This window comes from Rhinoderma darwinii, chromosome 8, assembly GCF_050947455.1.
Source record: "Rhinoderma darwinii isolate aRhiDar2 chromosome 8, aRhiDar2.hap1, whole genome shotgun sequence".
In the NCBI taxonomy this organism is placed as follows: Eukaryota; Metazoa; Chordata; class Amphibia; order Anura; family Rhinodermatidae; genus Rhinoderma; species Rhinoderma darwinii.
Window position 1 is genome coordinate 98,900,024 of NC_134694.1, and position 14,191 is coordinate 98,914,214.

Below are 14,191 nucleotides of genomic sequence, written 5' to 3' on the forward strand. Positions count from 1 at the left end.
TTATTTTTTACATAAAAAAACCCTTTAACTAATTTTAACTTTTTTTTTATTAGTTTTTTTAATGGACGTTCATGAAAGCCGTTACCTTACATTTAGCTCACTGTTTTTCATCAAACAAATATATTGGGTTAATAACCATTCGATATAGGATCAGATTCTGACTTTAAGATACCCAATCTCTCCATCTTAACCCCTTAGTGACCAGCTCATTTTAGGCCCTAATGACCAAGCTATTTTATTCGTTTTTCTATAGTCGCAAAGAGCTCTAACTTTTATATTTTTTATTTTTTCGTCTACATAGCTGTATGAGGACTTGTTTTTTGCGGGATTAGCTGTACTTTTTAATAGCACCATTTCTGGGTACATATAACTTTTAATAACTTTTTTTTTTTTTTTTGTGGGGGATTCTAAAAAAAAACTGAAATTCCACCATTGTTCTATGCGTTTTTAAATTGACGCCGTTCACTGTGGGGCGTAAATAACATGTTATCTTTATTCTATGGGTCGGTACGATTACGGCGATACCACATATGTAGAGGTTTTTTTTTTTACGACTTTTGCACAATAAAAACACTTTTGAACTAAAATTATTTGATATTGCATAGTCTCTGTCCAAGAGCCGTAACTTTTTTATTTTTCCATCAATGTAGTAATTTTTTTGGGCTTGTTTTCTGCGGGACAAGACGTAGTTTTGATTGGTACTGTTTTGGGGTGTATGGGACTTATTGATTCTTTTTTTATTATGACTTTTTTGGGGGGCAATGGAAAAAAAATTGCTATTTCGCCATTGTTTTTTTGCGTTTTTTACAGTGTTCACCTTGCAGTTTAAATTACATATTAACTTTATTAATGGAGTCATTACGGTCGTGGCGATACCACATATGTGTACTTTTATTTATTTTTTACACTTTTACTAAATCCACTTTTTATGGAAAAAAATGGTTTTATTTTTTTTTTTTTTTTTTTACTGTCATTTTTATTAATCTTTATTTCACATTTATTTATTTCATTAGTCCCACTAGGGGACTTTACTGTGCGATCTTCAGATCGCTGCTATAATGCTTTGGTATACTTCGTATACCAGAGCATTATTGCCTTTCAGTGTAAATCGGACAGGCAATCTATTAGCACATGCCTCCGGCGCGTCCTAACAGGCATATGTCCACTGCAGACCTGGGGGCTTTTATCAAGCCCCCGGCTGCCATGACAACCCATCGGAGACCCGCGATTGCATTTGCGGGCCGCCGATGGGTGACGGAGGGAGCTCACTCCCTCTGTAGACAAGTTAAATGCCACAGTCGCTATTGGCGGCATTTAACGGGTTAAACGGCCGCGATCGAAGTAAACTTCGATCGCGGGCATTGGAGCAGGAGCTCAGCTGTCATCAGACAGCAGAGCCCCGGCTCCAGCCTGCACGGGAGACCCGTGCAGGACTTAGACTAGGCTCACGTGAAAAGGCGTCAGCCTAGCCTAAGGCCCCTTAGTGACGAACGTGAAAAGGCGTATTGTTGGTCACTAAGGGGTTAAATTGGTTTTCTCATAAAGGTTATTTCTTGATATCCTTGGGTATACATATATCCTCTTGCCCCTAGGGGGCTGACACTAGGTAAGCGAGTGATGGCTTCGTAAAGACCGGCTATGCTTCCCACAGACACTGAGCGAATCCGTTTTTAGCCTAGTGTCTGTAGGAGGCAGACAACACATTCTTCTCAGGTGTGCTGCACTTTTTAGTTCTATTTCTTTCCTTTTCAGGGTAGTTTGTCAGTCTTAACATATTCAACCTAATATAGGAAGCCAGGTAGTAAACTGCACAGCGCTTGTTTCTGCTTCTGCAGTTCTCATTCGTGTAACCCTACTATATGCAAGAGGTGACAAGCACACACTTGAAGATGCCAGAGGGTGACTACAGGTATATGTCAATGTATACATCGCCCCATTGTTTTTATTTTTTCTAACTGTGACGCTGGTTGGGACTCAGTAATTTAGTTCATGGAGGAATAGGCTGCAATCTTCTCAGCGGTCTCCCCGCTCTCTACAGGCCACGTATGTCCTCTAGGCCTATCAGACGCTGTGTTCCCTGCTGAAGGGGCGTGTCATGCTTCTCTTGCTGCGCTATAGCTGTGGTCACCGCCATCTAGGAGGGCCTGGTCAGACCTTCTCTATCCTGTAATTCTTCCCAGGATCGTCCAGCCACCTCTACAGTTTTATGTTGTTGGGACACACCACCAGGGGTTCTGTAGGTCTGCTCAGTGCTGTATCTTTTTTTTAATTATTTTTCTAGTGGGTCGCGTTTCCATCAGTGGAGCTGCTTTCCACTGACAAGCATTAACAAGTGTAGGAGACCCTCTCCCCAGCAGGTCCCCACCCACCTGGGAGGAATCCAGCTGACAACAGGACTCCGCCTCATGGCATTAGTGACACACTATGTGCTGTAACGCTAAATTCACATGCGTCCAGCCTACTCCACTATGCCCTTCGTGCCTGCAATCCAGGGCCCCCTTCATACAGCACCATTACAGAATGTGGCCCTCCTCCTGACTGGGCATAGTCTTTTCCCAAGTCCTTGGGGTACCTCTCCAGACTCCTAGATCATGGCCAAGTCTCCGGAATGCCAGCCATCACAGAAAGTGGTCCAGATTAATTCCCCCTGGTAACTCTCTCACGGATCATGCTGTTACACAAAAGACCCAGGAGCACGAAGGACAGGTTCTGTCTTTTTCTGGCTCTTCACCAGATTCTCCTGATAGAACCAGCACCGTGGTAGCTGCCTCTCTGCAGGATGTTTGTCCCCCCCCTCCCCCTGGGGAATCCACCAACTCTAAATCAGTCTGAACAAGACACTAATATGGCAGCCGCTATGCAGGAATTGTTTTGTGCTCTCAGGGACACCTTACAAGGATGACCGCCCCTCACACCCAGGGAGAGATGCCTTTCTGCAGTCACCAGCACCAGTCTCTGTTTTTTTTCCAAATTCATAGTGAGTTTAAGGGTCTCCTCTGCAAAGAATGGAAGCATCCTGACAGATGTTTGCCCACCTCTAAGAGGACTGATATGTTAATTTTCCAGGTTGTTTCCGTATGGGTAATTAACTACAGAAACCCAGGCAGACTGGCACAGTATGAACTGAGCCTTATTGACATCCAGAGGCTGAAACCATTCTCCATCCTGGGAGTTTACTACATGCACCAGCAGCACAAATAACTGTCTGGATTCAAAGAAGATTTTTCCTATTTGCTGACATCAAGCCAATGTATTAAAAATGAGGCATTTGAAGGCTATGGACACGTTTTGGAGTCGTCTTATATTTATTTTTCCTCCTGATTGAAATGCATTTATTTTGTGTAACTTTTTTGTAATTGACTTTTATTAAAAGGGAAACAATCACTGTTTCATATTTGCATTTATGTATTAAAGTACATAGAAGCTGCAGAAAGCCGTTCTGCTCTAAATCCGTCATTTTGGGCCTGTTCACATCAGCGTTGGCTTTCTGTTCAGGGGTTCCATTGGAGGTTTCAGTCAAGTGAACCCCTCAACGGAAATCCAAACGGAAACCTTCGCTTCCGTTTGCATCACCATTGATATCAATGGTGATGCAAACGGAAGCTAAGGTTTCCGCTTGACTTTCCGTTGAGGGGTTAACCCGACGGAAACCTCTGACAAAACCCCCTGAACGGAAAGCCAACGCTGATGTGAACAGGCCCTAAGCTGCACTGACTGCTCGGTTGACAGCCACCTGGGTCTCTGCTCTTTCTGCCCCCCCCCTCTCTCTGTAGACTATGGACAGCGGTCTCTCTCTTTTTCCATAGACTTCCATCGGCAGCAGCGTCTTTGTGCTTGTTTGCTTTTGCTACCCCTTCCCTCTCCACAGACTTCTATGAGCAGGCCGTGAAGACACTGGTGTGGATAGGTGATGATTTTTGGTTGTGGTACAACCCCTTTTAATCTTCATTGCATTAGTTTATTACACTTGACCTAAACGCAAGTTTCATCATTTAATGAATGAAATTGAATAAAGCCTAAAATAATATAATTTTTTTTTAATGCAGTATATGTCTCATAATTAATGCATACATTTTTATTTTTATTAGATCTATCCAAAAATCGGTTTATAGAGATCCCACTAGATGTCTGCATGTTCGCACCACTTGAAACCTTAAATTTATATCACAATTGCATCAAGTGCATTCCAGAGACCATTAAAAATCTCCAGATGTTAACTTACTTAAATATCAGGTAAGTGATTTCTCGCCTTTGAAATTAGACAATGTTTTACACAAATTTATTATTATTTTCAAAAAGTTTAAAAAAAACGTATACCCATCAAGTTCAGCTTCTCAGAATTCGACATCATTCACTGCTGAATAAATTTTTTTTTACCCTCCCATTTAATTTGTCATTTGATAATGCTGTCATAGTATGTGCTATTACTACCACTTGGGCTAGGGCATTACATAGCCTGACTACTTTACACTAAGGCTCGGTTCATATTTTCTAGATTTTACGTGAAATCCCCCTCCCGTTGATTTTAATGGCAAATGTGTATGTTTGTAGAGAGACGCTGCCGGGATTTTTCATATATCTATGGCAAATCCAACCCATGTGAACACATCCTAATTGTAAACCACGCTTTCCTATATTAGTCTATCCCCCCAAGTTATGCAAAATTTTAGACTTATGCTAATTTGTTTCTTAATAGACAACTGAGCGTGTTTTTACTTTTGACCAAGTGGGCGTTGTAAAGAGAAGTGTATGACACTGACCAATCCGCATCATACACTTCTCTCCATTCGTGTCCATTTGTACTCAGCACATCGTGATCTCGCAAGATCACGCTGTACTGTCACATACTCCCACATTAACTTTACCGAAGTGTCTTGAGAGTGAATAGACATTTCCTCCAGCCAGGACGCGATATCTATTCACACTTCGTAAGGTTTCTTGGGGACTTACTCACACAGGACGGCGTGATCTCGCGAGATCGCTGTGCTGTCGTTCACAGAAACTTTACCAAAGTGTAGACCGTGTCAATAGACATCGCATCCTTTCCTAAAGGCAATGTCTATTCACTCTCAAGACACTCCGGTAAAGTTAATGTGGGAGTATGTGACTGCACAGCGTAATCTCGCGAGATCACGCTGTGTTGCGAGTACTGCTAAAAATGAATGGAGAGAAGTGTATGACGCTGATTGGTCAGCGTCATACACTTTTGTTTACAACGCCCAGTTGGTAAAAAAGTAAAAACACGCCCAGTTGTCTATTAAGAAAGTAATTAGCATAAATCTAAAATTGTGCATAACTTTCTCAAAATTTATCGTTTTTCAGAATAAATAACACTTAACTACATTACAACGCCGATCAGATTATGTAGGAGATAGGGCATTTATAATCTGGTGACAGAGCCTCTTTAATCACATTTATCAACATTACATTTTATCGGCCACCTTATTGCCCAGGCTGCCAGCTTATCTAGGTCTTTCTGTAAAATTGTACTATCTAGCTGAGTTTTACGTATTCTACAAAGTTTTGTATAATCAGTAAAAACTGACCCTTTACTGTCAATGGGTCATATTGGTTAGTCACGACCTGTTTTTCATGAATCCATGATAGTCGTCAGTTATTTGATTATTTGCTGGAATGTCATTTTGCAGTTCATCCCTTTTAAAATACCTTTTTAAATATTTCACATACCACAGATGTCAGAGTTGGTTTGCATCACCATTGATCTCAATGGTGATGGAAACTTTGCTAATGGTTTCCGTTTGTCGCCGTTGTGAACGGGTTCCGTTTTGATGGAATCAATAGCGTAGTCAACTGCACTATTGATTCCAGCAAAACAATGGAACCCATTCACAACGTTGACAAACGGAAACCATTAGCAAAGTTTTCGTCACCATTGAGATCAACGGTGATACAAACGGAAGATAAGGTTACTCCCCAGGCAGATCCTGACATTTTAGGGGGATCTGTCAACAATCCAGGACTTGCTAGAATTGGCTGGGGATTGGATATCTTCAGTGTTTTTGGTGGGGCCGTAGGTCTTCACCAGACTCTCAATCTTTTTTTTTTTTTTTTTTTTTTTTTTCCATAGAAATAAAACATCCAGGTTCGGCGTTTTAAGGGACTTCATGCTGATGACTATTATACATACGGCTTGTCTTGTGTATTATGGCTAGCTTTATGCTTCTGTAACAACTCAACGTTCCGCAACAGCATGTGCATTAGAGTACAGAGGGTGTTCCTTTTATTATCAATAAAATGTGTTCTTTTTTTCTTAATGTGAAATGGGCACCTGAAACTAAACGTCAGGTCGACGGTGAAGGTGATACTTGCAGTGTTTTTTTTTATTTTACCACCTAACGTGTTTTTTATATTCTCTCTTTTTTTTTTTTTTAGTCGCAACCTTTTATCAACATTGCCAAAATATCTCTTCGACTTGCCACTGAAAGTGTTGGTTGTCAGTAATAATAAACTAGTTTCTATTCCTGAAGAAGTTGGAAAATTAAAAGACGTAATGGAACTGGTGCGTAAACTTCTATTTTCGTAATTTCTTTTATTTTTTGTGTTGATTTGACCAAATTCATTACCCTTTATTATAGGATGTCAGCTGCAATGAGTTACAAGTTCTTCCACCACAAGTAGGAAAGCTCCATTTACTTAGGGAACTTAATTTGAGAAGGAATAATCTCCAAGTCCTACCAGATGGTAAGTTTGTATTTTATCTAAGTTCTGTGAGATAACGTGCATCTGTTGCATTGATGTCGTTATATTGAGATAGGGATGTATTGGAAAATAAGAACAAGTTCTCACTTGATCCGGAGGATGCAATGATCAAACATGTGGAGGTAAAGCTGTGTTCACACCTTCGTTGGTCCTTGGTCTGTCAAAAGAGCAGGACAAGGGAAAATCTGGAAGCGACTGTTCCGTTGCAACATGGACAACGCCGACAGCCGACTGAGCCCATTGATTTTAATGGGTTCTGTGGGGGTGTCTGTGGATTTACTGGAAACAATCGCACACAGCATGCTTCGCTATCGTTTCCGGTTGTCTCGGCTGGATCTTTGACCGAGGCCCCTAATGAAGCCTCCAACGTAGATGTGAACAATGCCTAAAATATACTCCATATGTTAAACGTGTATTTCAGGAAAAAGTAAAAAATGTTTGCCAGTGCTACGGCTGCTTTCTTAACCGTCCGAGAGCTGTATCGAGATACTGGAAGAAGATCCTTTAGCGCCTGTGGCCTAACCTGGACACCTCAATTGGGCAGGATAACGTTGATTCTGTCTTACACTGCATTCCCTTTGTCTTGCACTATGGTTAACGCCGGACAAGAGGTAAATGGAACATAAAAGACCATCACCTTTGATCCATCCAAGTGTTGCAGAAGAAAATGCCACGAGTCAAATGACCACCTTCTAACAGGAGTATGTCAATTTTGTGTGGGTAAACTATGGAACATTTCACTCCCACAGAACTAGCACAAATGATATAAGAAATACATTATTTTTTCAATTTTTTTATTTTTTTTGTGGGTGTATATATTGTAACTTTGCTTCTCAAAGGGGCTATAAAATTCCATTTTATCCTTTTCATTACTAACCACTATGTATGTTCTATGCATCTCTGAGAACTTTTTTCTAATATTCTTTCTGATTATTATTTAATTAATGAATTGATTTACACTTGTGTTTTTTTTCCACTAGCGTTGTCATCACTTCCACTGGTAAAACTGGACTTTTCCTGTAATAGGATTACAGAAATCCCAGTAAGCTACAGAAAGCTACGGCAACTTGAAGTATTAATATTGGATAATAATCCTATGCAAATACCTCCAGCACAGGTAGGTGGACGGCTGAACGCCGCCATGAACACTCTTATTTCCGTACTAAACGGTTTCGATGGTATTTGTTGCCGTTCTGAACTAGGGCGTCTGTACTGACTTAATACCTTATTATCTTATGATGCTGATCGAAATGTCCCTTATTTTTTGTTTGAAGCGTGGCTGTAAGGGTGAGTTCACACGGGGCTGATATGCGGTGTAAAAGCACGCGGCACATCCGTCCTGTACGCCACAGGGAATGCCAGGTGAAAAACAAGACCAAACTGTGGTGCAGATTTTCGCCTGGAATGTCCACCGCAGACCATAGCTGGCCTGCCTCCGCCGATGACGTTTCATCCCAGGAGACCTGTGATTGGCTGCAGTGGTCACATGGGATGGAACGTCATCCCAGGAGGCCAGCATGGAGGAAGAAACGCAGACTCCTGGTTAAGTAGAAATTGTGTTTGTTTTTTTTTGTTTCTCAGCTGTGTTTTATGCAGTGGAATCGCTGGGAACCCGCCGCAAAAAAATCAATAACTTCTATTTGCGGGTTTTACCTCCCCGTTGAATTTAATTGGGAAAACCTGCAACAAATAAGCAGAGTTTATGCAAATACAACTGACATGCTGTGGAATAAAATGCCGCACCGCAGGTCAATTTCTAAGCGTTTTTTCCGCTCCGTATTTACGCATCGTGTGGATGAGATTTGTTTGATCTCATCCATCATGCTTCTACTGAATTTCCTACGTATTCTCCGCAACAAATTCAGTTTCAGAAAAGAACGGAGCCTAAAAGTTCTCTTGTTGCCCTGGTCTAGCAGACCACTTCTTTTTGTTTTTTATTTATATATATATATATATATATATATATATATATATGTATATGTATGTATGTTGTGGTATTTTGAACAACTTTTGTAATTGCTTTTTATTAAAACAAAATTTAATTTTGAGATGCAGCTTCTAAGTATCCTAGAAACTGTATCTGATGCGCAAACTCGAATCTGTCAGGTCACCAAGACTGACCGCTTCGGTAACATCCACCTGTTATCGATAACCTCGAAGTCTGGGTTCATGCCTGCTTTGTCATTCCATTGTTCTGCTCCGTCAGAGGAGCAGAACAAGGGAATAACGGAACCAACGGTTCCATTGCACAACGGACGCCGGCGGAACCCCTTGACTTTAATAGGGTCTGTCGGTGTTGTGATTTTAACGGACGCAATAGCGCAGAATGCTGCGCTGTAGTCTTCGGTAATTCCTGCCGAAGTTCTTGAACTTAGATGTGATTGATATCAGGTGGATCCTGCATGTCGGAGACACGCAGGACCCACTGACCTGAGTGATTTGAGTTGGAGCGCAGGATACATGGAAGCTGTATCTCAAAGTACAAAATGTGTTTTGTTTGTTTTTTTACTAAAAAAAACAATTGCAAAGTTTTTTTTTTTGTTTTTTTTAAATACCATTGTACACTGTTTTAGTTTGGGCAAAGGTTTACATAGCCTTTTAAAGGGATTTTCCAGCCAGGAAAAATTGATGGCCTATTCTCAGGATAGGCCATCAATAGTTGATGGGTTGGGGTCCGACTCCCGGGACCCCTGCTCATCAGCTGTTTTTAAGGTGTTGCAGCGCTCGTACGATTGCTGCTTCCCCTTCATGTCTTCTTGCTCACTGTGAATTGTCAGCACAGATGTAGCGGCGATTCACAAGTATTGCAGCCTTCGTCTCCCATTGAAGTGTATGCGGAAAAAAAAATGCAGCAATACCTGTGAATCGCCACTACATCAGTATTCGCAATTTACAGTGAGCAAGTAGAAACAAAGGGGAAGCAGCGCTCGTATGAGCGCTGCACCCCCCTTCATAACCGTTGATCAGTGGGGGTCCTTTTAAAGGGGTTGTCTGGGCATGGGTCAGTTTTTCATACTGATGATTAGAGCTGGGAAATTATGACCTAAACCAAAATCAGGATTAATTGAATATGTAACCTCTATTACAAATAATAAACAATTTTAGGCCACACCCCTTTTGCATGCCACTCCATTTAATCTAGATCCCCTGAACCTGCTGTATGCAACTGTATATGATATACTCCCTGACACTGCCCCTCACACAGTATAATGTCCCTTTAGCTGCCCTATTTAGTATTCTGTCCCCACACAGTATATTGCCCCCATACAGCCCAATTGTGCTTAATAAAAATACATACTCCCCTAACCCTGTTCTGATGAGTGGAGGAGATCCCTCTGCTCCTCCGGTCGGTGTGGCTTGACACTTTTTTTTTTATTTTTTTTTTCCAGGTTCCTCTGCACTTCTGGCATATACCAGCGTTACAGGCATCCTATTGGTCCACAGTGTCCTCAATGCCCACCCCATTTACTACTTGTTAAGCTTCCATGCCCACGCGCACGGCGAGTGGACCATGCCCACCCCAACAGCATATCTAGGGAATGACAGGGGTAAATGCAGGGCATGACTGGGGTTAAATGCAGGGCATGACTGGGGTTAACTGCAGGGGTGATGGTGGGCTGGTACATGCAGGGGTGATGGTGGGCTGGTACATGCAGGGTGGATGGTGGGCTGGTACATGCAGGGGTGATGGTGGGCTGGTACATGCAGGGGTGATGGTGGGCTGGTACATGCAGGGGTGATGGTGGGCTGGTACATGCAGGGGTGATGGTGGGCTGGTACATGCAGGGGTGATGGTGGGCTGGTACATGCAGGGGTGATGGTGGGCTGGTACATGCAGGGGTGATGGTGGGCTGGTACATGCAGGGGTGATGGTGGGCTGGTACATGCAGGGGTGATGGTGGGCTGGTACATGCAGGGGTGATGGTGGGCTGGTACATGCAGGGGTGATGGTGGGCTGGTACATGCAGGGGTGATGGTGGGCTGGTACATGCAGGGGTGATGGTGGGCTGGTACATGCAGGGGTGATGGTGGGCTGGTACATGCAGGGGTGATGGTGGGCTGGTACATGCAGGGGTGATGGTGGGCTGGTACATGCAGGGGTGATGGTGGGCTGGTACATGCAGGGGTGATGGTGGGCTGGTACATGCAGGGGTGATGGTGGGCTGGTACATGCAGGGGTGATGGTGGGCTGGTACATGCAGGGGTGATGGTGGGCTGGTACATGCAGGGGTGATGGTGGGCTGGTACATGCAGGGGTGATGGCCATCCCTTTATATAACCCACATCATCCGCGTATATAAACCCCATCATCCGTGCATATACCATTTGGACGCGCATTGGGGACCCCATGGTCCAATAAGCTGCTTGAAATGCCTGTATGTGGAAGAAGTGCAGCGGACTCTAAATACATCTAGAGGCAGTGACTTCATCGCGCCTGTCTGCGCTGAGCCATTACCGGCCAGCGTTCTACAATGAATAGAGCAGGGAACTGCTCTACTATACAAGTCAAGTGTATCTGTGTCCTGAGGACGCCGATACAGTTGAGACCGGAAGAACAACAAAATGCGCAAGATGACCTCGGTTATCGGCGCTGAATTTCTGTTTCGTTTTCTTTTTCCAATTCATTGCCCAGCCCTACTGATCTATCCAGAGGATAAATCCACCTCGCACCAATCAACTGGTCCGGCTGCTTTCGGGCAGCGGTTGGTGCTGGAAGCAGTAGACTACAGTCATGGTAATGGACTTGAATAGGAGCAGAGTTGCAGTAACGCAGGACGTCTGCAATCTGCTTCCGGCACTGACCACTGCATTACACCCGGTGCATGGAGACGGTGAACAGCTGATCGGTGTAGGGTCTGAGTGTCAGACCCCCACCAATCAGATATTGATGACCTATCCTGTGGATAGGTCATCAGTATAAAAAACCTCCCCGTGCCCAAACAACCCCTTTTACTTCTCCAGTTTCAATAAATGCATAAGAAAAAAATCCAAAGCAGGTGTCTGAATATCAAGGCCGGATCCAAAAAATCTAATCCCAATTCGTGGGAGAGAAAATGTATTCCTGTTCCCAGCACTTGAACGTCTGATAGCCTGCTGTTCTTTTCCTAAACATGCCATAATCAGGAGTTTAACCAGCTCAGAAGCAGGAAACTGAGAAGAGATAGCCGAGTAGGAAACGCCTAATTAAGAAAAAAATAAAAATCTATCTGCTAATAAAGAATATCTAATCTACCAAACTCCTCTTTTTTTTTCATATTGATCCAGATTTGCCTAAAAGGGAAAGTTCACATATTTAAGTTTCTGAATATTCACGCTTGCTGCAGGACAGAGAAAAAGCCGGACTCTCTCGACTTGCCTTCACTAGTGAAAAGACTCCCTTCTCAGCCTCTCACAGACAGGTACATGGTCTTTGCTTTTCCTTGAGGATTTATTTTTTCCACAGTAAGGGCACATTCACACGTGGCGGAATTGCAGTGGAATTCTCCAGCGGCCGTTTTTTACATTTGTTTCTATAAATTTTTCAGTAACTGTGTTCAGACGTTGCGGACCATAGGCTGCGGTGCGGAGTTTTCAGTCCGCAGCATGCACTGTCTGTTTCGGAGAAGAAGCAGAATTTCACTGCGTATTTCAGCCTTTGTAATGCAAAAACTGAAATCTGAGCGAAAGTCCGCTGTGTTTTCTGCAATGTCTGAATTACCTGTCAAATATGCAAATGTTGGTGCAGATTCGTTGCGTAATTGCCCCAAATCTGCACCAACATTTGCAGCGGAAAAAATCTGCCACGTCTGAACGTGCCCTAATGCTCAAGGCAAATTATTTTCTAATCTACCCTTTTCTTTTTAATTATTTTCAATGTAATGCAGCACTGCCTGCCAAATGTTGGTGCTGCATGGCACTCTTGTAACATGGGAGACGAGAGCGCTCGTGTTGTGGCATAACTTTGTACGACCCAGAATACACTTCTGCAGGCTACCTGCCAGTTCTGACCACATCTCCCAGCAGCTCCCAGAGGGTTTGGTGCAGTGTTCTGCTGATTTGCATTCCTAGAGATGCAGTGTAAACTCTAGGCACTTGGAAATTTGTGTATAATGTTACAGAATGACATTTGATTAAAAAAAAAAAAAAAAAAATAATAATTTAAGTCCCACTTTGTGAACATTGTGGATTTTATTGGAGTAAAATACAAGCCAGGAAAATCACTTTTGCTTTTTTTTTTCTTTTTTTTACTTGCAGTACCACTATGGGGTTTTCCATAGAAGCAGAAATGTTTATAAGAAAAAAAACAAAAAACTTGACTAACCAACAAGGCTTCGTTCACATCTGCGGCAGGACTTCGTTCTTCGGTCCCGTCTGACATTTCTGTCAGGGAAACCCATGAACGGAATCCAAACTGTAACAAAGAGAAACCATTGATTTCATTGGTGATGGATCCGGTGCAAATGGTTTCCGTTTGTCACAGTTGTTTAAGGGTTCTTTCGTTTTGACGTAATGAATAGCTCAGTCTACTACGGTATTGATTCCGTCGGAGCCCTAAAACAACGGTGACAAACGGAAACCATTTGCACCGGGTCCGTCACCATTGAAATCAATGGTGATGCAAACGGAAAGCTATGGTTTCTCTTTTTCAGCTCCGATGGAGCCCTGACGCAGATGTGAATGAAGCCGAAGTTCAGAAAAAAACATGGTTTTTGGAGATGCTCCTTTTGTGTTGCATCAGTACTGCTGCATATGTGCAAAACCTTAGCGACATGTCAGAGCAATCCTTTGGATTCAAACAAGCAACCTCCATGACAACGGACAATGAAATGTCAAAAAAACTCAACATCAGTACAATATTTGTCGGACTATTATGTGCACTCCGCATAATCTTATCTAGAGGGTCAAAAGTAAAATTTCATCCTCCAGTCTTCTTAGGCCTACGTTATGCACATTTACGATAATTGGAGCTACATGTATTCTGAATATTATCAAAATCCTATCCGTAAATGATCTAGAGACTGGCATGTCTACCTTTCTTTTAGGATCTCACAAAGGCGGTTTTAATTTTTAGTTTTTATTTCACTTTTTGATTTAGTATTGAAGATTTTTACCCAAATAAAAACCATGGACCGGACTCTGGAATTGGCAGCGACAATGGAGATAAACGCCTGTCAACAACGGAAGTACGTGGTGTAATCCACTTCTTTAGTTACAGTGAAGCTGTTTTCTGTCATAAAATTGTCCGTAATAAGTGTCACATAGATGTTGTGCAACTTGTGATACGTGGAATGTTCCTGTTCTGTATAAGAGAAAAATATATATTTTTGCCCCATAGACACAACCGTAATGAAATATTTCAGGGTATACAATTTTACTTTATTGAATAATACATTTTGGTTTTAACTTTAAAGGTAAGGTTCATCCAAAACCTCATCTTACATGTCACTGAGTACTATGTCCCTTAGGGCTCGCGCACACGACCATGTTTTTC

The 14,191-nt window shown here is 42.5% G+C and overlaps 1 protein-coding gene across 3 annotated transcripts in view; it reads left to right on the forward strand.

Annotated features, from left to right (window-relative positions):
* The window catches only part of LRCH2 (leucine rich repeats and calponin homology domain containing 2), an 84,881-nt gene that overhangs the window by 17,361 nt on the left and 53,329 nt on the right, over positions 1-14,191 (forward strand). For all 3 annotated transcript variants that reach the window (XM_075835977.1, XM_075835978.1, XM_075835979.1), the window contains exons 2-7: positions 4,089-4,233; positions 6,394-6,520; positions 6,597-6,702; positions 7,701-7,837; positions 11,986-12,119; positions 13,796-13,883. In XM_075835977.1, the coding sequence (XP_075692092.1) occupies positions 4,089-4,233; positions 6,394-6,520; positions 6,597-6,702; positions 7,701-7,837; positions 11,986-12,119; positions 13,796-13,883 (737 nt within the window). The remainder of the gene's footprint in view (positions 1-4,088; positions 4,234-6,393; positions 6,521-6,596; positions 6,703-7,700; positions 7,838-11,985; positions 12,120-13,795; positions 13,884-14,191) is intronic.